This window comes from Phocoena sinus, chromosome 18 (assembly GCF_008692025.1).
Source record: "Phocoena sinus isolate mPhoSin1 chromosome 18, mPhoSin1.pri, whole genome shotgun sequence".
Lineage (NCBI taxonomy): Eukaryota > Metazoa > Chordata > Mammalia > Artiodactyla > Phocoenidae > Phocoena > Phocoena sinus.
In genome coordinates, this window is record NC_045780.1 from 23,878,561 (window position 1) to 23,904,063 (window position 25,503).

General features: G+C 40.6%; 1 protein-coding gene across 3 annotated transcripts in view; it reads left to right on the forward strand.

Annotated features, from left to right (window-relative positions):
* The window catches only part of EPSTI1 (epithelial stromal interaction 1), a 100,690-nt gene that overhangs the window by 62,915 nt on the left and 12,272 nt on the right, over positions 1-25,503 (forward strand). For 2 of the 3 annotated variants that reach the window (XM_032611036.1, XM_032611038.1), the window contains exon 7: positions 752-845. In XM_032611036.1, coding sequence (XP_032466927.1) covers positions 752-845 — 94 coding nt within the window. Of the gene's footprint in view, positions 1-751; positions 846-11,833; positions 12,001-25,503 lie in introns of those variants that run through there. The other variant, XM_032611037.1, reaches the window with a different exon arrangement.

Consider the following 25,503-nt stretch of genomic DNA (forward strand, 5'->3'; position numbering starts at 1 on the left):
GATTTTTAAGGAAAAAGTAACTTATTAAGACAGAGGATTCGTCTAGGTCCATCTATCACAGTCTCTTAGAGCTAAATAGAGATGCCAGAAATACAGACCAGAACTGACAGCACTTCTTACCTTCCGTGGAAGGTACAAACCAAGTATAAAGGTGTGTGTGTGTGTGTGTGTGTACGTGTGTGTGTAGGGAGAGGGTCTGTTTCTGCGTTCAGAATTCCAAAGGGTCCATGACTCATAAATGGTTAAGAGTTATGGATTAGCAGCTCTGTGTGTGCTGAGAGTAGTCAAAGCACGAGGGCAGTGAGATGACTAGGAGAGAGAGCCCTGGAGGGTGAAGGGCCTAATATGACACCAGTGTGGAGTGAGGTGCTGTAGGGGAGGGATATTCCACAGCCCTACAGTGAAGTCTGAGTGTCACGCTTTAAATGTTCAGATAGGAAATTAGGGCCCCATACTGTGGAATCAGAGAGGACATTTATCTCCATGTCAAAGTACACGAAGCAGAAAAAAATGAAATCATAGGTTCATATTCCACAAACCTAGTTTTACGTTTTTCAAACTATGAATGCAGCCTTGCAATAGCATTTTGTTTTGATTTTCTACTCTACCGCGTCCGCAAACTCACCTTTTGTTCTACCTAGGACACTTTTAGTCGTCCCCCAATAAAAGTCTAGGCTAGTACCCAAAGGCACAATAAATAATGATAGTTCTACTTTGATGAAGGCACTAACACCTATTTGGATTGTGCTAGCAAAACTGCTGAGTTCTTGAGAAGACTCGACACACAGTCGCCACACAGAGGTACCTGTCCAGTGGCTGTTTGCGACCCACAATCTTCAGCTTGGGTAAGTGGAACGTCATTCAGGGTGCCATCTGGCACTTTGTAAAGTGGATGAAGATTAAGGCCAGAGAGTGACCTGTACAGCATAGAATTTTGGAAGTAAAGGCAGGTGATCTGAGCTGAAACTTTGACCTCAACTATTGTCTCAGCTGTAAAACAATGCTTGTACTTGTTGCCAACATTATGGACTGAGCATCAGCCTCTGAAAAACCTTTGATCTCACCCAGTCATCCGTCCATCTATCCATCCCTCAAATTTTTATGTTTATATAAGGTCTACCAAGCACATACAGTTTCTGCCTGGAAGGACCTTAGTCAAGTGAAGGAGAGAACCAGGTATAAAGCAGAGTGGTGAGTGCAGAGCATGTAGCAGTTGGAAAGCTGAAGCTTAAAAGATGAGTCAGAAGAGAGTCATTCCAGGTGTCAGAAATTAGAAGCAAGAATTAAGGTATAATGGCAAGAAAAAGCATGGCTGTGTTAGGGATGAGTTTTGTGTAGCCACAGTCTAGAAGGGCAAGCTAGAAGGCTGGAGAAGAAATCAGTAGCCATGAGGAGAGTTTCTCATTTGTGGCAGTCTGGGATGGTTCATTGTGTGGGCTGTCTTGGGTAGTGCAGGATTTGTAGCATCCCTGACCCCGGGTACAAGATGCTATCACCAACTCCCGGACACTGAGGTTCCAGAGATGCCCCACACAGGAAGCTCATGGTGCTTCTGGTAGAACACCACCGCAGACATGTATATGCCACATTGGAAAACTTGAACCTCATTCTGTCAGTACTGAAGGTACTGAAAAGTTTTGAACAGGAAAGCCTCAAGGTCAGATTTGCATTTTCGCTGGATCACTGGTAACCAGGTGAAGGATGGGTCTGAAGTAATAGAGAGGTCTCTGAGGCTTCTATATTAGCCTCGGCAAGCAACGATGAAGACTTGAAGGAAGGTGGTGGGTGAGAGGATGGAGATGAGAATGCAGGTCAGAGAACCACTTAGGAGGTGAACGAGGCAGGGCTTGGTTACTGACTGACCAACTGGAGGCAAGGAAGTAGTGTCATTAAGGATGACCATTCGAAAGCCTTGTAGTTGAAAGAAAAGATTGGTTTAAGTTTTAAAAAGTCTTAGTTTTTCAGGGTATGGGCAGGTAAATGAGAGGTTGTTAGAGACATCTGACCTTCCTCTCCACCCAGCGCCTTTTCTCTTTAGTGACCACATTTTAAAATGTCGGGAAGACATTAGGACACTCCCTGGGAAAAAGTCATTCTCCTCTTACCTACAAACCTCTAAATGCTTCTTCTTTTTTCCGTGCTTCTAAGGTGGTGTTCCAAAGTCCAAATTTACTAGTGTGGGCTCCACAAGTCACATCAAATCCATCATCCCTCTCCCCTCATTGCAGGGCACTGGAGGAAGGAGTTGAGAAGCTGTAGGTAGTAGAATTAAACCCCGTGTAGAGATGCTCCATGACATCTGTCTGGATAGCCTTTTCATGATGGGGGAGGGGAGGGAAAGCAGGAGTTGGCTAGCTTTACCACCTGGGTGTTTGGCTGGCAGGATGGTCTTGATTTCTGTTTGAGGGCTTCTTGAATTCTGTGGTTGAAACACCTGTGTGCTTGCTCTATTGATTTTGGCTCATTTCTTCAATTTAACAAGATCATCCTGGAATTTTAATAGTGTCTTCCAAGGCATTAGTAATCTCTCCCAGAGCTGCATTTTCTGTGGATTGATTAGTGCCTTAGTCATAAGATCCTCAGAGCTATTAATAGGAAATATGGAGCAGTATTGGCTCCTTACCAACAGCATTCAATAGCTGCTCCCGTTTTGACACCAAACTATTAGTAATTTGTGGGTGTTCAATATATTTAACTGACTTTTTACCCATATTGTATTCTTCTCATACTGTCTAATCCATATGCATAGAAGTCCTCAGAGAATGCACTGCAGAACCATTTCTTAATGCTTTAGGAAAATCAAGTATGTACACGACACTTCTGCGAAGTTAAAAGAAGACACCTGCGGTTTGCCTTAACTGTGGTCAGTACACAGAAGGTGAGCACTGCATGGTCTCCATCTAGGTGGGGCCTGAGGAGCCGCAGTGTCTCAAGTGTTTTTTTTTTTTTTTTTTTTTTTTTTTTTTTTTTTTTTTGCGGTTTGCGGGCCTCTCACTGTTGTGGCCTCTCCCCCCCGTTGCGGAGCACAGGCTCCGGACGCGCAGGCTCAGCGGCCATGGCTCACGGGCCCAGCCGCTAGGCGGTATGTGGGATCTTCCCGGACCGGGGCACAAACCTGTGTCCCCTGCATCGGCAGGCGGACTCTCAACCACTGCGCCACCAGGGAAGCCCTCAAGTGTTTTTAAACACAATTTAAATTTTACTATATAATGCAACTTTCCTGAGAAAATTGTTCTTCTTACACTTATTTAAATGTGGGGCTGCCATGGCAGATGGGAATTTAATAAATGCCATATGACGATGTCAGTGAAAAAAAAAAGAAGATTCCTGTGGGTGTCACACAGGAGAACTTCAGACAAGAAGAACTTACAGTGTCCACTCACACATGGATGGATATAGTTCTCTGTACTGGGGGTGGGTGTGGAAGCAGAAGTACCAGCAGCATCATACCCTCCCCAGTCCTGATCACTGAATGTTTCCAGTTGTACAATTAATGTACAGCCCGTCTCTGGTTTGCTTCCCCCTGCCTCTTCTACAGGGACTAGTAATTTTTAAAAAACCTCATCCTGTTGTTCCACTGCCCAGTGGCTCCCTATATCTTCAGGGATCAAGTCAAAATAGCTTAGCTTAAGCACAAAGCCCTCTCTGCCCTCTGTCCTCCTGTGCCTCCATTCTCCCCTACCTCCCACAACTCACCTCTCTGCGGTCCTGCAGTCTAGGTCTCTGCTGCTCCAAGTGTGCTCCAGGTACCAGCAGTATAAGCATCACCTGGGAGCTCCACACCTGAATCAGCCTGCATTTTTTTTCAAAAATTCACCAAATTTTTTTAAAATCAATTTTTATTTATTTTTGCTGTGTTGGGTCTTCGTTTCTGTATGAGGGCTTTCTCTAGTTGTGGCAAGCGGGGGCCACTCTTCGTCGCAGTGCGCAGGCCTCTCACTGTCGCGGCCTCTCTTGTTGCGGAGCACAGGCTCCAGACGCGCAGGCTCAGTAGTTGTGGCTCACGGGCCTAGTTGCTCCGCGGCATGTGGGATCTTCCCAGGCCAGGGCTCGAACCCATGTCCCCTACATTGGCAGGCAGATTCCCAACCACTGCGCCACCAGGGAAGCCCTAGCCTGCATTTTAACACGGTCCACGGGTGATTTGTGTGCACCTTAATGTTTGAGGAGCACTGCTCTCTAATTCCCGCCTGTCTGGCCATATCCTCTCACTTCCACTATTCTGAACACTCAGTGCAGTTTGCTTTAATTTTTTACCCATGTGTCACGTGACCTTTAAAAAGTCAACACTGAAAGGCATACGTCCCTTGCATCCCTTCAATCCTACCTCCATTTCAATTCTTTAAACTCCTTGTATTACTTTTCCATTGCTGCTGTAATGATTTTTTGCCAATTTAGTGGCTTAAAACAACACACATGTATTCTCTCATAGTTCTGGAGGTCAGAAGTCAGACATGAGGATGAAGGGACTGAGGTCAGGGTGTCAGTAGGGCTGGTTCCTTCTGGAGGCTCGAGGGGAAATCAGTTCCTTGCCTCTTCCAGCGTCTCTGGGCTGCCACCATTCTTTGGCTCCTTGGCACGTGGATCACTTTAATCTTGACGTTTCATCCTCACCTCACCTTCTCTCCACATTGACCTTCTCGCCTTCCTCTCATAATGACCATTGTGATTATATATTGGTTCCACCTGGATCACACAGGCCCATATCCTGGTCTCCAGATCCTCAATTTCTGCAGAGTCCCTTTTGCCATATAAAGTATAACATCGACAACTTCCAGGGATTGGGACGCGGACATCTTTGGGGGCCACTATTCATCCTGCCAGATTCCCTTAGCTGTGTCTTTTGTTATTTGGCTCTAAATATCTGTTAACGTGTATATTGCTGTCTCTTGATTAATCAATGTTAGATCTTACTCATTTCTTTCCCCCGTTCGCCCCATATAATCATTCAGTATTTCAAGGCTTTCCTTTATTATGACTCTGAAAATATTTTCTCACTGCCAAGCCAGTTATACTCTACATTTTTTTCCTTTCAGAACTTTGAAAAAATTTCATTTTATTTTTGCATTTTCTTAGTTTCCTTTGAACATCTGATGGCCTTCCTTTAGCTTTTGTGACTGTTCTACAAAGTGCCTCTTGATGAAAATTTCCACACAATTTTCCATTTTGTGCCTGTCAGAGAACTTGTCAATTTCAGGTTTCTTTCCCTTCTGGAAATGTCCGTCCTCTCTTCCTCCTCCCTCCTGACTTAACCTGTGCTGGTTGTTCTTTTAAGCCTCGTACACAGCTGTGGTTCTGGGACTATCCTTTCACGGAATGATTCCCAACCTCATCTGCACATTGGAATCACTGGGTGGGGGGGCGGCTTTAAAGTTCCCTGATGCCTGGGTCAGAACCCCCTGAGCTCCTGCTGTATTGTGGCCTGGGCTTTAGGCTTTTAAAGCTCCCCAGGTAATTCTACTCTGCAGCTAAGGATGAGAATCACTGCTGTAACATCATCTGGGGAGTTGCTCTTGTTGCTTTTCTGTGTTGGGTTCCCTGATTTCTGGTTCTCTATTTTTAAAATTTATTTCTTTGTTTTGGTGGAGCATATTATTTAGTAGCTTGCCAAGAGAAGATGTATGATCAAGCCCTTGCACGTCTGAAACTGTCTTTATTCAGCCCTCACACCTAGCTTGCAATTTTCTGTTAAGTATTTCAAATTGCAAATAAGTTTCCTTTAGTGTTTTGAAGGCATTGCTGTTCTAACTTTGAGTTATTTGTTCCTGAGAAACCCAAGGCCATCTGAATTTGAGTTCTTACATGAGGTCTTTTCTGTGCTTCCCCTGGAAGTAATTTAATACCTCCTTTTTTCTGATATTCTGTAATTTCATATTGTGCCTTAGTGGGACGGTCATTTTTATTCATTTTAAGTCTGGAAACTTATCTCTAGTTTTAGATGATTTTCTTGTGTTATTTCTTTGATTTATTTCCCTTCATTTTCTCTTTATGGGATTCTTATTATTTAAATCTTAGGCCTCCTTGATTTATCTTCTTCTTTTTTGTAAAAATTTTTTCTCCTCTAATTTACCTTTGACTACTTTTTTCCCCTTACTTCCTGGCATATTGAGCTAGAAAAAACCCCAGTCCTTTCTCTCCTGAGTGTCTCCTTTACTCCTGCCCCACTGACACACACACACAACACTTCTGAGGCCAGGTGTGTGTGGTGTTTTCCCCACCAAGCAGTCCTGCAACACCAGCTGGGTGTCCTACCATTCAACTCAGTTCTGACACTCTGTGCCTGGTGATAGCGTCAGATTCCACAGGGTAAGGACTCAGTCCCACGAGACAGCTCCCCACTTCAGTTGCCAGTCGCAAGTGGTAGGTCCCCAAGGTACCCACAACTTCTGTCCAACTTGGCCACAAATCACAAGTTCCCACAACCTGCACCTGGGGTTTACTTAATTTACTAGAGCCACTCACAGAACTCATACTACTATATACTTACTTATGTTTACCAGTTTATTAAGGGGTGGATACAGATGAAGAGATACATAGGGTGAGGTCAGGGAGGGTCCCGAGTGCAGGAACTTCTGTCCCTGTGGAGTTGGGGTCTGGTCACCCTCCTGGTATATGGATATGTTCACCTACCTGACAGTACCCTGAACCCCCATGCCTCTGGGACTTTTATGGAGGCTTCCTCATGCAGGCATTATCAATTATTAATTCCATTTCCAGCTCCTTTTTCCTCTCTGGAGGATGGGGGTTTGAGACTGAAAATTACAAACTTCTAATCATGGCTCAGTCTTTCTGGTGACCAGCCCCCGTGCAGGAGTCATCCAGGAGCCCACATGGAGTTGCCTCAGTAGAACAAAAGATGCTCATTATGCTTTAACCACTTAGGAAATTATGAGGATTTTAAGGAGCCCTGAGTCAGGGATGGGGTCAGAGACGAAATATTAGAACAAGAGACGCTCCTAAAGCTCTTACCATTTAGGAAATTACAAAGGTTTTAGGACCTCTATGCCAGGAACTTGGGACAGATATATGTGTATATATATATATATACACACACACACACACACACATATATATAGTCATTAGTCTCATTAATCTTTTTGTCTGGCTTCCACACTAGGCTATAAGCACTTGAGGTCTGGGGTCATGTCTGACCACAGTGCTTGTGCATAGGAGGCTGAAATATTGCTTATTGAATTAATATATTATAAGCATAGCTTGTGGGGGAGGATGACTAAAGGTGTATATTTTAGCTGAATAACAAAAAATTTATTATTAATATGTTAGATCAATATTTTATGATAGAAAAATAATGTGAATATGACATAGAAATTTCTGGGACTTAGAACTAAGAAAAATAGTGATCAAAAGTTTTTTTCCCCCTATTTTTGAACAGAAACTTCCTGTCCTGCCCAGGGATCACAGCAAGCATTAGGACTGCAAGTAACTTTGAACTCTTTGTAGTTGAGATGCCATGTGACTTCCTAGTTTCTGTGGCCTTTTCATTGACACTTTATGTGTCTAACCGTTTTCTTTTCTGACTCAAAAACTAGGACCCATATTTTGATAAAAGAACAGCAAAGTGGTTAAAAGAAAGGTATACAAATAGGTTCCTCAATAAAGTCATCATATCTGCTTTAACTATCTTACTCCTCCTTTTAGTCCCTTGAATATAAGATGTGCCCCCGGCCCCCTTCCCACCTTTCAGATCTTGTATGGGATATTTGTGATAAAAACTAACCTTCTCTAATATAAAAAGAAGGGGTCATTGGAGAATGACTCCCCCTCCTTTATATCTTATCACAGTCCCCTTGTTTTCAGGATATGGATACAACAAAGTCCTAGGATATGTGTGCCTGTCTAACGTAGCAGGGTTTGGATATATGTGGGCTTTCTGAACACATCTGGAGCTCCACCTTCCTAATGGGCAGCACTATAGCTGATACAGTTCAGAGAGCCTCGCTCCGTTTCCGGCAAGTGCTTCTTATTATTTGATGGAATATGGGCTTTATAGTGACAGAAATGGGGGAATGAATTAAGAAGCGCTTGAGAAAAATTATGGCAAGAGAAAAGGGGGGATCAGGCTACATAAACTTTATGGATTATTAGTCCAAAGAACTAGGCCTGAAATATGTCACCTGCTGCCATGATGCTGCTGGTAGTTTTATGAGAACAATGGATTTCCTACGCATTAGCTTATCAGGCTGGCCTCTCTGCCTTACAGAGGGTGGGCTACAAATCAATGTGAGGGAGAGAAAGTGACATGAACAGATAGGATACTTGAAGTCTCATAAATTCCAGCACACATGGTCTCTGTGCCCATGGGGGGAACACTGACGTGGAGGGTCACTGGGACTGAAGGACATCTTACCGTGTGTGCTGGCTCTTCCGAGGTTCCCCCTTGAGGTCCTAATTCAGCCAGAAATGTTGGCTCCTGTGCTCCTGAACAGGCTTTGCTTCCCCTCTCAGGAAGAGAAGTGAACTTCAGGTACAGATTAGGGACGCAAAGACCTAGAGAGAAAGGCATCTCTGGGATTACATGGCATCAATCAGCAGCTGACACGCTGTTTAAAGGGATAGCATTAATGAGCAGTAGACACGTCAGTGCTTCTGTAGTCAGTGTCACCATTGCTTGCCTCTGATATTTAACAGCTAGTTGGAATATTCTTGAAAAATATATTTAACTTTCCTCTGATTCAAACCCTTCTCATTAGAAAGAATAAACTATGTCGATTATCTCTGAGGGGATATTTTTAAAGCTTAATGAAACAAACATTTAGATCATCCTTTAAAATGTGCTGGATGACTGTGCTTATACTCACCTTCTTTTTGTATATCCCAAGGGGCATCTGCAGACATATGCATAAATCACTCAGTAAGCAACTGTATATGGAGAGCTTACTACATGCTTAGCATGAGGTTAATTTGTTAGAACCAGACCCATGATAGGCAGACCAGTACATTGTTGTGATGCTTTTTTCCCATGATTTCTGTTTTTTTTTTTGCGGTACGCGGGCCTCTCACTGCTGTGGCCTCTCCCGTTGTGGAGCACAGGCTCCGGACGCGCAGGCCCAGCGGCCATGGCTCACGGGCCCAGCCGCTCCGCGGCATGTGGGATCTTCCCGGACCGGGGCACAAACCCATGTCCCCTGCATTGGCAGGCGGACTCTCAACCACTGTGCCACCAGGGAAGCCCCTTTCCCATGATTTTTTTTCCTATACCATTACAGGCCAGAAGACAGGCTTATATGGATTCTATAAGGGAAGGAACTAAAATATTGCAAAAGATGAAGGACGAACATGGCCAGAAGGTATTCAAAGACCCAATTAGCCACTGCTAATTATTTGCTTGGGGTACTAGATAATTTTGAAGGGTTTCGGAACAGAAATTCTTACATACATGAAAATTCCGAAAAATAAAAAAAACCCACAGGTGTTAAAAATGGTGAGATGTGAATGTGTTTTAAGAGTATGGTGGTGTGGTGGCTCCTTCTGGTCAAAACTCTTGTGATACTTAGCCTCATAGGGGCTACAGTGTGTCTGCTGTAGTTGGTGCCAGCATCTCATGGAGAAGATGACAGAACACTTGGGAACTTATGATCTACAAAACATAACCAATGCCACTGCCATTTTTTAAACCAAAGATATATGATATTGCAAATAGTGTCCAGAGACTACTATAATGCATAACAAACAAAGCAGGCGTACAAAATCATGAAACTGGCTTAAATGTTCATCTAAAAATATACATAGAATGAAAAGTAAGGATACTCTACACATATACAAATATGTGAGGCATTCCAAACAAAACATAAAATTCCAAATAAAACGAGCAAGAGGAATCAGCGAAATGAATACAGAACCTCCTAAGAAAAGTACTTCAAGGGTAATCCTTATTAGAATATGAAATTTCTGGCATGTAACTAAAAACAGTGTTGTGACTTGATGGTCATACCTGCCTTTGATACGTAGGCTCAGTGGTGCCAGGGGCTCCTCAACAAGAGCTGGGAGTGATGGGGAAGATGGGAGTCAGCTCCAAGGAGCCACTTCATTTCAGGTCCTTTAAAAGAGCAAAATAAATTATTCAGCTAGTTGAAGACCATTATATTCCCCATCATTTTTATTTTCCAGCTTTTTTCTTGCTGTGTTTATGGTGATATCCTGTCATTTCTTCCAGAATATCTTTTTTTAAAAATAAATTTATTTATTTTTTTATTTATGGCTGTGTTGGGTCTTTGTTGCTGTGCGCAGGCTTTCTCTAGTTGTGGTGAGCGGGGGCTACTCTTCATTGTGGTGCGTGGGCTTCTCATTGTGGTGGCTTCTCTTGTTGTGGAGCACAGGCTTTAGGTGCGTGGGCTTCAGTAGTTGTGGCACATGGGCTCAGTAATTGTGGCTCGCGGGCTCCAGAGCACAGGCTCAGTAGTTGTGGCACACGAGCTTAGCTGCTCCATGGCATGTGGGATCTTCCCGGGCCAGGGATCGAACCCGTGTCCCCTATATTGGCAGGCGGATTCTTAACCACTGTGGCACCAGGGAAGCCCTCTTCCAGAATGTCTCTTAAATCTGTTTCTTCAATTATACAATTAACTGAATTCTAACTCCCATTCTGAGTTCCTTGATTTCGTTTAATTTGGTTATTTTCCATTATGTCTTTGTTGCACAAGGTAACTTATTATAGCAATTGTGGGTGGAAATCATATTATGAAATATGTACTAATTGTCGTTGCTCTAATTTGACCCTTTTTTTTTTTTTTGCCGTACGCGGGTTGCTGTATGCGGGCCTCTCACTGTTGTGGCCTCTCCCGTTGCGGAGCACAGGCTCCGGACGCGCAGCCTCAGCGGCCATGGCTCACGGGCCCAGCTGCTCCGCGGCATGTGGGATCTTCCCAGACCGGGGCACGATCCCATGTCCCCTGCATCGGCAGGCGGACTCTCAACCACTGCACCACCAGGGAAGCCCAATTTGACCCTTTTGAGTGCTACGCTCCTCCCAGAAGTGGCCAACTTCTTACTCTTTCATAATTTCATCCAGCATATGATATGAATGACTGTGTCGCTGAGCTGTTTTGTGCATAGTACGTAGTAATTAAATTGTTGAAAGAAATAATGTAAGTTGCCAATTTAGTTATTAAGCTACTATATAAGCAATAAGGAAACCATGAAACATTTTTATCCCGTGGTGTTTAACAATTTTTTTTTCTTCTGACAAAGGCCTCATATTGAAATCCACAATTAAAGAAGCAATGTTTTAGTAAGATTCTAGTAATTAGCATGTGGAAACTAAATCTGGTATACACTCATGTTGTATTTTCAGTAATGTCTGTTAAATCACATGAAGTGTTTCTGTGATCTTTTATCTTATTCCTAGGTCCTGAGGGACTTAGATACCGAGGGGAGTGTTGTGAAATCATTGTAGATACGATTTACTTTAAAATAACTTTTAGTGAGTTTTAAATAGTATTTTATAAAGTTTGGTGTATATATTCAAAATGTGAAAACCATTAAAAGTAGAACATTTTATAAAGAGAATGCTCAACAGATTAGAAAATCAGATCTGGGATTTAATTTTCGGGTTGAGCAGTTACTTTAGACAGTGAAAATTAAGCTTTTTATTTCTTAATCTTGTTTTTCTTATGGAGTTAGACAAATATTGATACATACATATTTTCTGGTTATTGATTAAATTTTTTTTACATAAATTATTCCCCTTTACTTACTGAAGCTTTCAGTAAAATGAAGTGCGAGCGTATAGATAATTCCATCACTAGGGACTTCAATAAGGGTAGAATATATAAGGATATTTACCTTTTTTTTGCTTGTCTCCCTTTTTGCTCAGTCTGTCATTGTTGGAAAATGTCCCCTGGAGGCATTTCCTGGCTGGCAGAGTCTGTTACTCCTTATCACTTCAATGGTTTACCTTAAGAAAACGAGAAGAATCATGTTTATGATAGGAAGATACAGAAAATAACACATTCAAATAAACCTATCTAGGGAGACAAAAGACCTGTATGCAGAAAACTATAAGACACTGATGAAAGAAATTAAAGATGATACCAACAGATGGAGAGATATACCATGTTCTTGGATTGGAAGAACCAATACTGTGAAAATGACTATACTACCGAAAGCAGTCTACAGATTCGATGCAATCCCTATCAAATTACCAATGGCATTTTTTACAGAACTAGAACAAAAATATGTTAAGATTTGTATGGAGACACAAAAGACCCCGAAAAGCCAAAGCAGTCTTGAGGGAAAAAAACAGAGCTGGAGGAATCAGACTCCCTGACTTCAGACTATACTGCAAAGCTACAGTAATCAAGACAATATGGTACTGGCACAAAAATAGAAATATAGATCGATGGAACAAGATAGAAAGCCCAGAGATAAACCCACGCACCTGTGGTCAACTAATGTATGACAAAGGAGGCAAGGATATACAATGGAGAAAAGACAGTCTCTTCAATAAGTGGTGCTGGGAAAACGGGACAACTACATATAAAAGAATGAAGTTAGAACACTCCCTAACACCATACACAAAAATAAACTTAAAATGGATTAAAAACCTAAATGTAAGACCAGACACTATCAAACTCTTAGAGGAAAACGTAGGCAGAACACTCTATGACATAAATCACAGCAAGATCTTTTCTGATCCACATCCTAGAGTAATGGAAATAAAAGCAAAAATAAACAAATGGGACCTAATGAAACTTCAAAGCTTTTGCACAGCAAAGGAAACCATAAACAAGACGAAAAGACAATCTTCAGAATGGGAGAAAATATTTGGAAATGAATCAATGGACAAAGGATTAATTTCCAAAATATATAAACAGCTCATGCAGCTCAATATTAAATAAACAAACAACCCAATCCAAAAATGGGCAGAAGACCTAAATAGACATTTCTCCAAAGAAGACATACAGATGGCCAAGAAGCACATGAAAAGCTGCTCAACATCACTAATTATTAGAGAAATGCAAATCAAAACTACAGTGAGGTATCACACCAGTTAGAATGGGCATCATCAGAAAATCTACAAACAGCAAATGCTGGAGAGGGTGTGGAGGAAAGGGAACCCTCTTGCACTGTTGGTGGGCATGTAAATTGATACAGCCACTATGGAGAACAGTACGGAGGTTCCTTAAAAAAGTAAAAACAGAATTACCATATGATCCAGCAATCCCACTACTGGGTGTATACCCAGAGAAAACAATAATTCAAAAAGACACATGCACCCCAGTGTTCACTGCAGCACTATTTACAACAGCCAGGTCATGGAAGCAACCTAAATGCCCATCAACAGATGAATGGATAAAGAAGTTGTGGTACATATATACAATGGAATATTATGCAGCCATAAAAAGAATGAAATTAGGTCATTTGTTGAGACGTGGATGGATCTAGAGACTGTCATACGGAGTGAAGTAAGTTAGAAAGAGAAAAGTAAATATTGTATATTAATGCATATATGTGGAACCTAGAAAAATGGTACAGATGAACCGGTTTGCAGGGCAGAAATAGAGACACAGATGTAGAGAACCAACGTATGGACACCAAGTGGGGAAAGCCACGGGGGGGTGGGCATGGTGGTGTGATGGATTGTGCGATTGGGATTGACATGTATACACAGAAGTGTATAAAATTGATGACTAATAAGAAAAAGTAAATATATAAAAAGTAAATAAAAAGTATAAAAAGTAAATAAAACAAAATTCAAAAAAAAGAATCACGTTTATGGTAGGAAGATACAGAAAATAATACATTTGTATCATTGCGTCTATTCATGTTTGTTCATTCCATTCATTCAACAAGTATTTATTGAACACCTCCTGTGGAGTTGGAGAGTAGATTCTCTAGGTTAAGTTGAGGTGACAGCACATTGATCCTGCCCTGTATGTCCCTGACTTTCACATTCTTACATTACTCTGGTCTCTGGTGACAGTAGGTTCTTCCTTAAGTTTAACTTCTCAGTATTTTACATTTGATTCAATTCCCTCTTCTAGAAATTTAGTTACAATTCCTTTTCCAAACTATACCTTCAGTATATTCTTCTCCACTGACTACTACATTTTTTGTCAACAAACATGCTGACTCTTGCCATTCTAAATAAAGAAGCCAACCCACTCCTTCCTTGATTCTGCTATCCTCAGAGCTAACACCTTTTCTGCCTCTACCAAAACAAACAAACAAAAAGGACAAAGGTAATATTACTGTAATCATACCTTTACTGCCCACTTTGTCCTTAATGCTTTATGTTCTGGTTTATATTCATAAATGTTCTTACTGAAACTGCTCTCTAAAGGTAAAATCCCTTCTGAACATTCAATGTAGTGGTCTTTTTGCAATCCCTCTATCCCTGTAACTCTGACATTATTTAACACCATATAAAGCTTTCCTTTTCTGGCTTTTTTTTTTTTTTTTTGGTACGCGGGCCTCTCACTGCTGTGGTCTCTCCCGTTGCAGAGTACAGGCTCCGGATGCGCAAGATCAGCAGCCATGGCTCACGGGCCCAGCCGCTCCACGGCACGTGGGATCTTCCCCGACTGGGGCACGAACCTGTGTCCCCTGCATCGGCAGGCAGACACTCAACCACTGCGCCACCAGGGAAGCCCTTTTTTTTTTTTTCCACTTTATTATTCTGGTTGATCTATCTCAGAGTAATCCATCCCAGTATTCATCCATCCATCCATCCATCCTGTCAACAAACATGTATTGAGCTCCAATTATGTACTGAGCCTTCTGCAAGATGCTGGAGCTCCAATTAGAAACAGGATAGACAAGGTCCCTGCTCTCCTGAATTTTACTTTTTCATGGAGAAGATGGACAAAAGGAGACAAAAAACATTGCACTTTTATTTTATAGTGATTAATCATTTGGTAGTAATTAATGCTATACAAGAAAAAATTGTGTGTTGTGATAACTTGCGTGGTGTACAAAATATTGTCGATTGCCTAATTCTCTCCTAAAACCTTGTTTTTTTCCTTCATGTATTCATCCTATTTACCATGGCCTGTATTTCCAAGAAGTCAGAAGAAATCAGTCCAGGGATCCATTTGCAAATGGTCTAACTGATCATGGAAATTCTAGTCTCCTTAACTATGATTGGTTCAGCCATTGATATGGGAAGTAGTTCCAACCAATGAGACTTATGAGAAGCCTACCTTTTAGTACAGATTTTTATTAATATGTAATATACTACTCTTCCCATTTAGTGATTTTTAGCTTTATGTTTTTGGTCTTTTAATTTTGTATGATTCTAATATATTTTTCTGCCATCCTTCTTGTTAGAATTTATGTGGCAATTTCTTTTTCCATCACTTAACCCCTGTGTGTCACTTGGCTTAAATTAGATTTCTAGTGACAAAAATGGCTGATTTTCATTTTACCCAATTTCATAGTCTCTTTTAATATATTCTCATTTATTGTGATTGCTAGTGTATTTGCACATATTCTTGCTACATAATTTACTTTTTTCCCCTAATATCTTTATCGGAGTATAATTACTTTACAGTGTTAGTTTCTGCTGTATAACAAAGTGAATCAGCTGTATGCATACGTATATCCCCATATCCCCTCCCTCTTGCGTCTCCCTCCCACCCTCCTTATCCCACCTCTCTAGGTGGTCGCAAAGCACTGAGCTGATCTCCCTGTGCTATGCAGCTGCTTCCCACTAGCTATTTTACATTTGGTAGTGTACATATGTCCATGCCACTCTCTCACTTCGTCTCAGCTTACCCTTCCCCCTCCCTGTGTCCTCAAGTCCATTCTCTACGTCTGTGTCTTTATTCCTGCCCTGCCCCTAGGTTCATCGGAACCATTTTTTTTTTTTAGATTCCATATATATGTGTTAGCATACGGTATTTGTTTTTCTCTTTCTGACTTACTTCACTCTGTATGACAGACTCTATGACTTCTTTATATGGCTGAGTAATATTCCATTATATATATGTGTGCCACACTTCTTTATCCATTCATTTGTCGATGGACTCTTAGGTTGCTTCCATGTCCTGGCTATTGTAAATAGTGATGCAGTGAACATTGTGGTACATGACTGTTTTTGAATTATGGTTTTCTCAGTGTATATGCCCAGTAGTGGGACTGCTGGGTCATATGGTAGTTCTATTTTTAGTTTATTAAGAAACCTCCATAATTTTCTCCATAGTGGCGGTATCAGTTTCCACGAAAGGTGCAAGAGGGTTCCCTTTCTTCCACAGCCTCTCCAGCATTTATAGTTTGTAGATTTTTTGATGATGGCCATTCTCACCGGTGTGAGGTGATACCTCATTGTAGTTTTGATTTGCATTTCTCTAATGATTAGTGATGTTGAGCATCTTTTCATGAGTGAGTTGGCAATCTGTATATCTTCTGTGGAGAAATGTCTGTTTAGGTCTTCTGCCCATTTTTGGATTGGGTTGTTTGTTTTTTTGATACTGAGCTGCATGAGCTGTTTGTATATTTTGGAGATTCTTTGTCAGTTGCTTCGTTTGCAAATATTTTCTCCCATTCTGGGGATTGTCTTTTTGTCTTTTTTATGGTTTCCTTTGCTGTGCAAAAGCTTTGAAGTTTCGTTAGGTCCCATTTGTTTTTTTTGTTTTTATTTCTATTTCTCTAGGAGGTGGGTCAAAAAGGATCTTGCTGTGATTTATGTCATAGAGTGTTTTGCCTATGTTTTCCTCTAAGAGTTTTATAGTGCCTGGCCTTACATTTAGGTCTTTAATCCATTTTGAGTTTATTTTTGTGTATGGTGTTAGGTGGTGTTCTAATTTCATTCTTTTACATGTAGCTGTCCAGTTTTCCCAGCCACTTATTGAAGAGGCTGTCTTTTTTCTATTGTATACTCTTGCCTCCTTTGTCAAATATAAGGTGACCATATGTTCGTGGGTTTATCTCTGGGCTTTCTATCCTGTTCCATTGATCTATATTTCTGTTTTTGTGCTAGTACCATACTGTCTTGATTACTGTAGCTTTGTAGTATAGTCTGAGGTCTGGGAGCCTGATTCCTCCAGCTCCACTTTTCTTTCTCAAGATTGCTTTGGCTATTCGGGGTCTTCTGTTTTTCCTTGCAAATTTGAAGTTTTTTGTTCTAATTCTGTGAAAAATGCCATTGGTCGTTTGATAGGGATTGCTTTGAATTTGTAGATTGTTTTGGGTAGTATAGTCATTTTCACAATGTTGATTCTTCCAGTTCAAGACATAGTATATCTCTCCATCTGTTTGTGTCATCTTTAATTTCTTTCATCAGTGTCTTATAGTTTTCTGCATACAAGTCTTTTGTCTTCTTAGGTAGATTTATTCCTAGGTATTTTATTCTTTTTGTTGTAATGGTAAATGGGAGTGTTTCCTTAATGTCTGTTTCAGATTTTTCATCATTAGTGTATAGGAATGCAAGAGATTTCTGTGCATTAATTTTGTATCCTGCTACTTTACCAAATTCATTGATTAGCTCTGGTAGTTTTCTGGTAGCATCTTTAGGATTCTCTATGTAAAGTATCATGTCATCTGCAAATAGTGACAGTTTTACTTCTTCTTTTCTGATCTGGATTCCTTTTATTTCTTCTCTTCTCTGATTGCCGTGGCAAAAACTTCCAAAACTATGTTGAATAACAGTGGTGAGAGTGGGAAACCTTGTCTTGTTCCTCATCTTAGGGGAAATGGTTTCAGTTTTTCACCATTGAGAATGATGTTGGCTGTGGGTTTGTCATATATGGCTTTAATTATGTTGAGGTAAGTCCCCTCTATTTCTACTTTCTGGAGGGTTTTTATCATAAATGGGTGTTGAATTTTGTCACAACCTTTTCCTGCATCTATTGAGATGATCATATGGTTTTTCTCCTTCAATTTGTTAATATGGTGTGTCACATCAATTGATTTGCGTATATTGAAGAATCCTGGCATTCCTGGGATAAACCCCACTTGATCATAGTGTATGATCCTTTTAATGTGCTGTTGGATTCTGTTTGCTAGTATTTTGTTGAGGAATGTTACATCTATGTTCATCAGTGATATTGGCTTGTAGTTTTCTTTGTTTGTAACATCTTTGTCTGGTTTTGTATCAGGGTGATGCTGACCTCGTAGAATGAGTTTGGGAGTGTTCCTCCCTCTGCTATATTTTGGAAGAGTTTGAGAAGGATAGGTGTTAGCTCTTCTCTAAATGTTTGATAGAATTTACCTGTGAAGCCGTCTGGTCCTGGGCTTTTGTTTGTTGGAAGATTTTTTTTTTTTTTTTTTTTGCAGTATGCGGGCTTCTCACTGTTGTGGCCTCTCCCGTTGCGGAGCACAGGCTCCGGACGCGCAGGCTCAACGGCCATGGCTCCCAGGCCCAGCCACTCTGTGGCATGTGGGATCCTCCCGGACCGGGGCACGAATCTGTGTCCCTTGCATCGGCAGGCAGACTCTCAACCATTGCACCACCAGGGAAGCCCTCCCTTTTTTTCTTGATGAGTCTGGCTAATGGTTTATCAATTTTGTTTATCTTCTCAAAGAACCAGCTTTTAGTATTATTGATCTTTGCTACCATTTCCTTCATTTCATTTTCATTTATTTCTGATCGGATCTTTATGATTTCTTTCCTTCTGCTAACTTTGGGTTTTTTTTTTTGTTCTTTCTCTAATTGCTTTCGGTGTAAGGTTAGGTTGTTTGAGATGTTTCTTGTTTCTTTAGATAGGATTGCATCGCTATAAGCTTCCCTCTTAGAACTGCTTTTACTGCATCCCATAGGGTTTGGGTCGTTGTGTTTTCATTGTCATTTGTTTCTAGGTATTTTTTATTTCTTCTTTGATTTCTTCAGTGATCTCTTGGTTATTTAGTAGCGTATTGCTTGGCCTCCATGTGTTTGTACTTTTTACAATTTTTTTCCTGTAATTGATATCTAGTCTCATAGAGTTGTGGTCAGAAAAGTTACTTGACACGATTTCAATTTTCTTAAATTTAACAAGGCTTGATTTGTGACCCAAGATATGGTCTATCCTGGAGAACGTTCCATGAGCACTTGAGAAGAAAGTGTATTCTGTTGTTTTTGGATGGAATGTCCTATAAATATCAATTAAATGCATCTTGTTTAATGTGTCATTTGAAGCTTGTGTTTCCTGTGTTTTTTTCATTTTGGATGATATGTCCATTGGCGAAAGTTGGGTGTTAAAGTCCCTTACTACGCTTGTGTTACTATCGATTTCCCCTTCTATGGCTGTTAGCATCTGCCTTATGTATTGAGGTGGTCCCGTGTTGGGTACATAAATATTTACAATTTTTCTATCTTCTTCTTGGATTGATCTGTTGTTCATTATGTAATGTCCCTGTTTGTCTCTTGTAATAGTCTTTATTTTAAAGTCTATTTTGTCTGATATGAGAATTGCTACTCAAGCTTTTTTTTTTTTTTTTTTTTTTTTGCGGTACGCGGGCCTCTCACTGTTGTGGCCTCTCCCGTTGTGAAGCACAGGCTCCAGATGTGCAGGCTCAGCAGCCATGGCTCACGGGACCAGCCGCTCCGCGGCATGTGGGATCTTCCGGGACCGGGGCATGAACCCGTGTCCCCTGCATTGGCAGGCAGACTCTCAACCACTGTGCCACCAGGGAAGCCCCCAGCTTTCTTTTGATTTCCATTTGTATGGAATATCTTTTTCCACCCCCTCACTTTCAGTCTGTATGTGTCCCTAGGTCTGAAGTGGGTAGACAGCATATGTATGGGTCTTGTTTATGTATCCATTCAGCCAGTCTATGTCTTTTGGTTGGTGCTTTTAATCCATTTACATTTAAGGTCATTATCCATATGTATGTTCCTATTACCATTTTCTTAATTGCTTCGGGTTTGTTTTTGTAGGTCTTTTCGTTCTCTTATGTTTCTTGCGTAGAGAAGTTCCTTTAGCATTTGTTGTAAAGCTGGTTTGGTGGTGCTGAATTCTCTTAGCTTTTGCTTGTCTGTAAAGGTTTTAATATCTCTGTATAATCTGAATGAGATCCTTTCTGTGTAAGGTAATCTTGGTTGTTGGTTCTTCCCTTTCATCACTTTAAATATGTCCTGCCACTCCCTTCTGGCTTGCAGAGTTTCTGCTGAAAGTTCAGCTGTTAACCTTATGGGGATTCCCGTGTATGTTATTTGTTGCTTTTCCCTTGCTGCTTTTAACATTTTTTCTTTGTATTTAATTTTTGATAGTTTGATTAATATGTGTCTCAGTGTGTGTCTCTTTGGGTTTATCCTTATGGAAGTCTCTGCGCGTCTTGGAATTGACTATTTACTTTTCCACGTTGGGGAAGTTTTTGACTATAACTCTTCAAATATATTCTCAGACCCTTTCTTTTTGTCTTCGTCTTCTGGGACCCCTATAATTTGAATGTTGGTGTGTTTAATGTTGTCCCAGAGGTCTCTGAGACTGTCCTCAATTCTTCTCATTCTTTTTTGTTTTTTTTAATTCTGCTGGAATTTATTTCCACCCTTTTATCTTCCAGGTCAATTATCCATTCTTCTGCCTCAGTTATTCTGTTATTGATTCCTTCTAGGGTATTTTTTCACTCTCCTACTTTACCCATGAGTATTTACTTCCTTGGATTTGGTTGGTCTCCTCTTGATATTTTGAGGTCATTTCCACTTTTTCCCATAGCCAAGGACATCTTTGTTCTTCTGGGCAAAGTTACTACTGTGGGGAACCACAGAACCAAGACTCCTCTAAGCTGTCCCCGGCCCCAAACTCTTCTCCTGTTTTAAAAATCATTCAAAGTAGGGGTTCTTGAACTTCATGGCATTAACTCTCCTGCTTCTACTATGCTTTTCCTCTTGTTGAGTTGAGAGAACACTCTCTCCTGGGAGAAGTATGTCCTGTCCGTGTGATGGCACTTTCATGTTTACATAAAGCAGTCAAGCTGAACCATGTCAGAACACGTCCCACCGGAATTCAAACATGATTTTAAAATGACCCTATCCTAGTCTCCAGTTACTACAGCCTTGCTTTGGAACACGCCTTTAAACTCATCAGCTTTCTCAAGCATCCAGCCTTGAACACACTTGTTCGTTGTATAGTTGAGCCTTTGGTAAACTGCAACACAGAGAAGTGATTTCTATAACCTCTAGCAGGAGATGGTGACCCTTTTCCTTCTTGCTGTTAGCTTGGGCCCCCAGCACTGATCCCTGGCAGCCCTTCCTCCAGTGAGAGCAATCCTGGCAGGGTGGGCACAGAAATTGGCACCGTTTGCAGTGTTGTCCTCATTGACCAGTGTTTGCAGGAGGTTCTGCTCTTGGCATCTCCAAGATGATATTTTGTTTTTCCTAGTACTTAAGTACCTTCTCTGTATGGAGCTCTGTCTGAATGCAGGGAGATGAGCAGAGCAGTGAGAAGACACACACTCTTTCCCCTGGGAGCCTTCATGGATGCACTTAAAACGTCGAACATTCAGGAACATTTATTCCTTGTCTCTCATTTGCATCCCTTCCTTCGTATTCCTGTGTCATGTTGCTTGAACTTGTATTCAGTAATGCATCTTTTTGTTTTGTATCACAGTTGTTTCTGGGTCTGTCTCTCTCATTATACTGTGATTTCCTTCAGGTTGGAGCTGGGTCTTCCTTGCTTCTGTACCTTCAGCCTGAATCCAGGTGTCTGGAAAACGGTTGGTGCTTCACAAATTTGTGTTGAGTGAGATAAGATTTGACAGTGTCTCAGATGCTGTGCGTCATGTCCCTCTGGCTTAGAGTGTTTTGATTTTCTTAATGTCCAAAGCTCAGTCCTTGGAACAGGAATGACTTATTTTGTATCTATCTAACGGGGTATTGCACTTATGTGTGAGAGCTGCATCAATGAACCAGGAATACGCTTATAAAGCATGCAGATGCAGCTGCAGTGGCTGTCAGTTCAGCAGAACAAATTAATTAGTTGAAATAATCCTTTGCGGCACCAAAGGAAAACCAGCCTCTCCCTAGTAAATATGGTTTGCTGCTTATAGAATAATCATCCTGAGTGCAGTGGAGCTAGAGCCCCCCCCTTCTGCCACCTGGAGCAGGGGTCTTGCATGATGATGGCTCATTGGTTCCCTTACCCTTCCCTCCTGCTCTGTTTTCTCCTCTCCCCTGTCCTTGCCTTCTCTTCCAGTCCTCTTTACTTCTTCCCTGACAGTCCTTGGCTTCATGATGTAGTATTTTGCTCTTTTACATTTTTACATATTAAAAACTGTATATCCGCTGGGATTTTTAAATAAAGGAAAGCATAAAGAAACAGAAATGGTCTCCCACACAGATAAACCTTCTTGATGGTTTGAGGACGTAATATATTCGCATGGTTCAAAAATTTTTTAAAAAAACCACTACTTATGATATTAAAGTTTCCTTTCTCTGCCTATCTACTCGCTATGCTTTTATCTCCAGTGATAGTTATAGTTAGCATCTTAGTATGTGGTTTACCATAAAAATGTCTAAAATATGATGTACACCAGCATATGAGTTAAAATGGATGTATGTGTATCTTTTCTGTTTACATGGAAGAGTCCCCCACAAAACTGCTCTAAATTGACTTTTATTATTTAATGTGTCTTAGAGATCTTGCCATAGGCACCCCCCTCAGTCTATCTAATTCTCTGTAACTGCTGCATAGTACTCTGTTGTGTGGACGGTCTGCCTTCCTGGGCCAGGTCCTTGTTAATGTGCATTAAGACTTTCTCCTGAACTTTTACTGTTTCAATAATACAAGTATGCCTCTCCTTTTTTTTTTTTTTTTTTGCCTCTCCTTTTATACATATCTTTGAACACTTCTGGAAAGGATATGTACATTTTACATATCAATGTTTATTGCTCTCCAAAAACTAGTTTTTATTAACTTCGACACTCCACCAGAGTGCTGGGATGTACCTGATTCTCCATCAAACTTTTCTAGTTTCTCTCACTGTGATAGAAGAAAAATTTTATCTCATTGTTTTGATTTATATTTCTTTGACTTTGTGTGAAGATGATGACTATTTTTAATTTACAGGCAGTCTGTAGTTTACCTGCCAACTTCCTCCTCCTATCCTTGGTCTTTTTCTGTTTGGTGGTTGTGTTTTCCTTGTTGGTTTATATAAGGTCTTTAGCTACCTCCTCAGGCCTTCACTGAGACTCCATCTAAAATAGGAACTGAGCCACTGAGCCTCACGACAGTGTGTTTAATCCTCTGCATAGGATTACGGGCGGGTATTTTTCTCACTTATTCTTGGGCTTCCTTTTTTCCAGAATATAAACTCTTAAGGAGCAAGGATCTCATCTGTCTTGTTCATTATCATTTCTCCGTCATGTAGATCCAAGCCTGCCTCGTAATAAGCACTCAGATATTGTTGAATGACTGAATAAAAGAATAATTGAATTAGCCTATGTATGTCATAAACATTTTTTTAAGTTTTTTTTTTCCCCAATTGAAGCTTTGAATTTTCATACAGCCAAATTTATTAATCCTTTTCCTTTATGATTTCTGGACCTTCCTCATTCCAAGTTTATAAATAAACTTACCCATGCCTACTTTGGAAACTTCTGTGGTTCCATCTTTTAGATTCAAATCCTAGGGCTCTATAAAATTTATTTTGATATAAAAATAAAGGATCTTGTCCTAATTTTCTCACAGTAGTTGGCTAGTCCATCATCATTCATTGAACTATCTCTCCTGCAAGGGTTTAGCACAACAACTTATGGTAAACTGTGTTTCCATGTAGTAAGTCTTTACTTGGACTCAATCAGATTGTTTTAATTACTGTAGTTTCATGATATGTTTTAATATTTGGGGAAGCTGGTTTTCCCTCATTTCTTTTTTATTTTTTTTCGGTACGCGGGCCTCTCACTGTTGTGGCCTCTCCCGTTGCGGAGCACAGGCTCCGGACGCACAGGCTCAGCGGCCATGGCTCCCGGGCCCAGCCGCTCCACGGCATGTGGGATCTTCCCGGACCCGGGCATGAACCCGTGTCCCCTGCATCGGCAGGCGGACTCTCAACCACTGCGCCACCAGGGAAGCCCACGAAATGTTTTTTAAAAAGGCACAATAAGCCAGTATGTAGAACAAAAGAACAGGCCAGGAGGCTGGAGCAAAAAAAAAAACAAACAAACCAGGATATCAGCACAGTTTCAAGCTGGAAAGTAGAGCAGGAAAAGGCAGAACTCATTTTCAAGAAGTGGTAACACTGAAGTTGAAGCAGTCCCGATACAAGTGTGGAATTGGAGGCAGCTGGTATCACTGAGGGCTAGGGTTGAAAGAAGGATGACTTGGAAATCTAACTCAGGAATGGTAAGATCCCTAGGACCCTTCCCCCACCTCACTGAAAGTTTAAAAAAAAAAAGTTGTAAGGATGAGGGATGAGGATGGTTGTGTACCAGGAAGGGAAGTTGGAATTGGGATGGATGTAGTAATAGAGATATAAATCTTCTCCATGGTAGGAAGCCAAAAAAGAATACTATTTTTTTTAAATTAAGAAATAGAATATTCATGCTTTGAAGGAGATAAATGACGGATGAAACCACACACAAAAATTGAACATGATTGTGTGGGTGAGGGAGAGGACTGGAGCTTCTTTTATTTTAATATAAGCCTAGTATAAGTAGTACTGTTGCTTGGTAGACTTTTAAACTATGTTCATATGGCGACAAAAATTAAAATGAAAGACTTTATGCCATTGTAGAGAATGAGTCTCTAGCACAAGGCTTGGCATCTAGGTATTTAATAAGTACTTGTGAAGTGGCTAAATGAATATTATTCAGTTATTTAGGAAAGTCTCCAATTTTACCCTTGTCATTGGTGCTTGGTAGAAATTAGAATTAAATAATGTGCTTTAGGGATTAATGAGTAGCATATTTGGATTATCATAGTATAAGAAACCAGTCTTTTTATTCTGGAGACTATAGAATATTGGAAGGCCTTTGAATATAGTTAAAAGAATAAAATGTCAATCTGAACTTTGAATTTATTTTATACTTTTCATCATGGAAGTTTGGGGGTTAAAAAGTACATGTGTTCGTATGTGTTTATCAAGAGGTGACAATATTTTGTCTCTCAGAAAACCTCTTTGACTTAGGCACTAACTTATGACATGGGCCTGATAACTTCCCTCTGCTTTTTTCTGTCTTTGACATGAGGTTATAACTTGGTCTGCCTCAAGAGGTACGCAGTTGAGTATTGAGATTCTCTGGCACCTAGTTCTTTGGTTTAATACTGTAAACACAGTAACTGAGTGTGGAAGTTGTTGCCTCTTCCAAGAATATAATCAGAATGTCAGAAACTAGAGATTTAGTTTTAGTAACATGATCTCCTATTTGAAGCAAAGTATCCTCTTCAGGGAGTCCAAAGTTCTGCTAGTATATGAAGTAACCAGTCAATGATAGGTGAGTATTATTCTGCAGAATGGAAAGTGTTTTTGGAATTGCTCTACAGAATCAAGTCCAATATATATTTGTAAGTAGCCATGAATTTGTTGGGAAAAAGAAGCTTTTTTTAGAGAAATTACCAAGAAATAGTATTGTGTAACATTCGTTAAGGAACTGATTTGTTTTGTTTTTCTTTGTAAGACACAGGT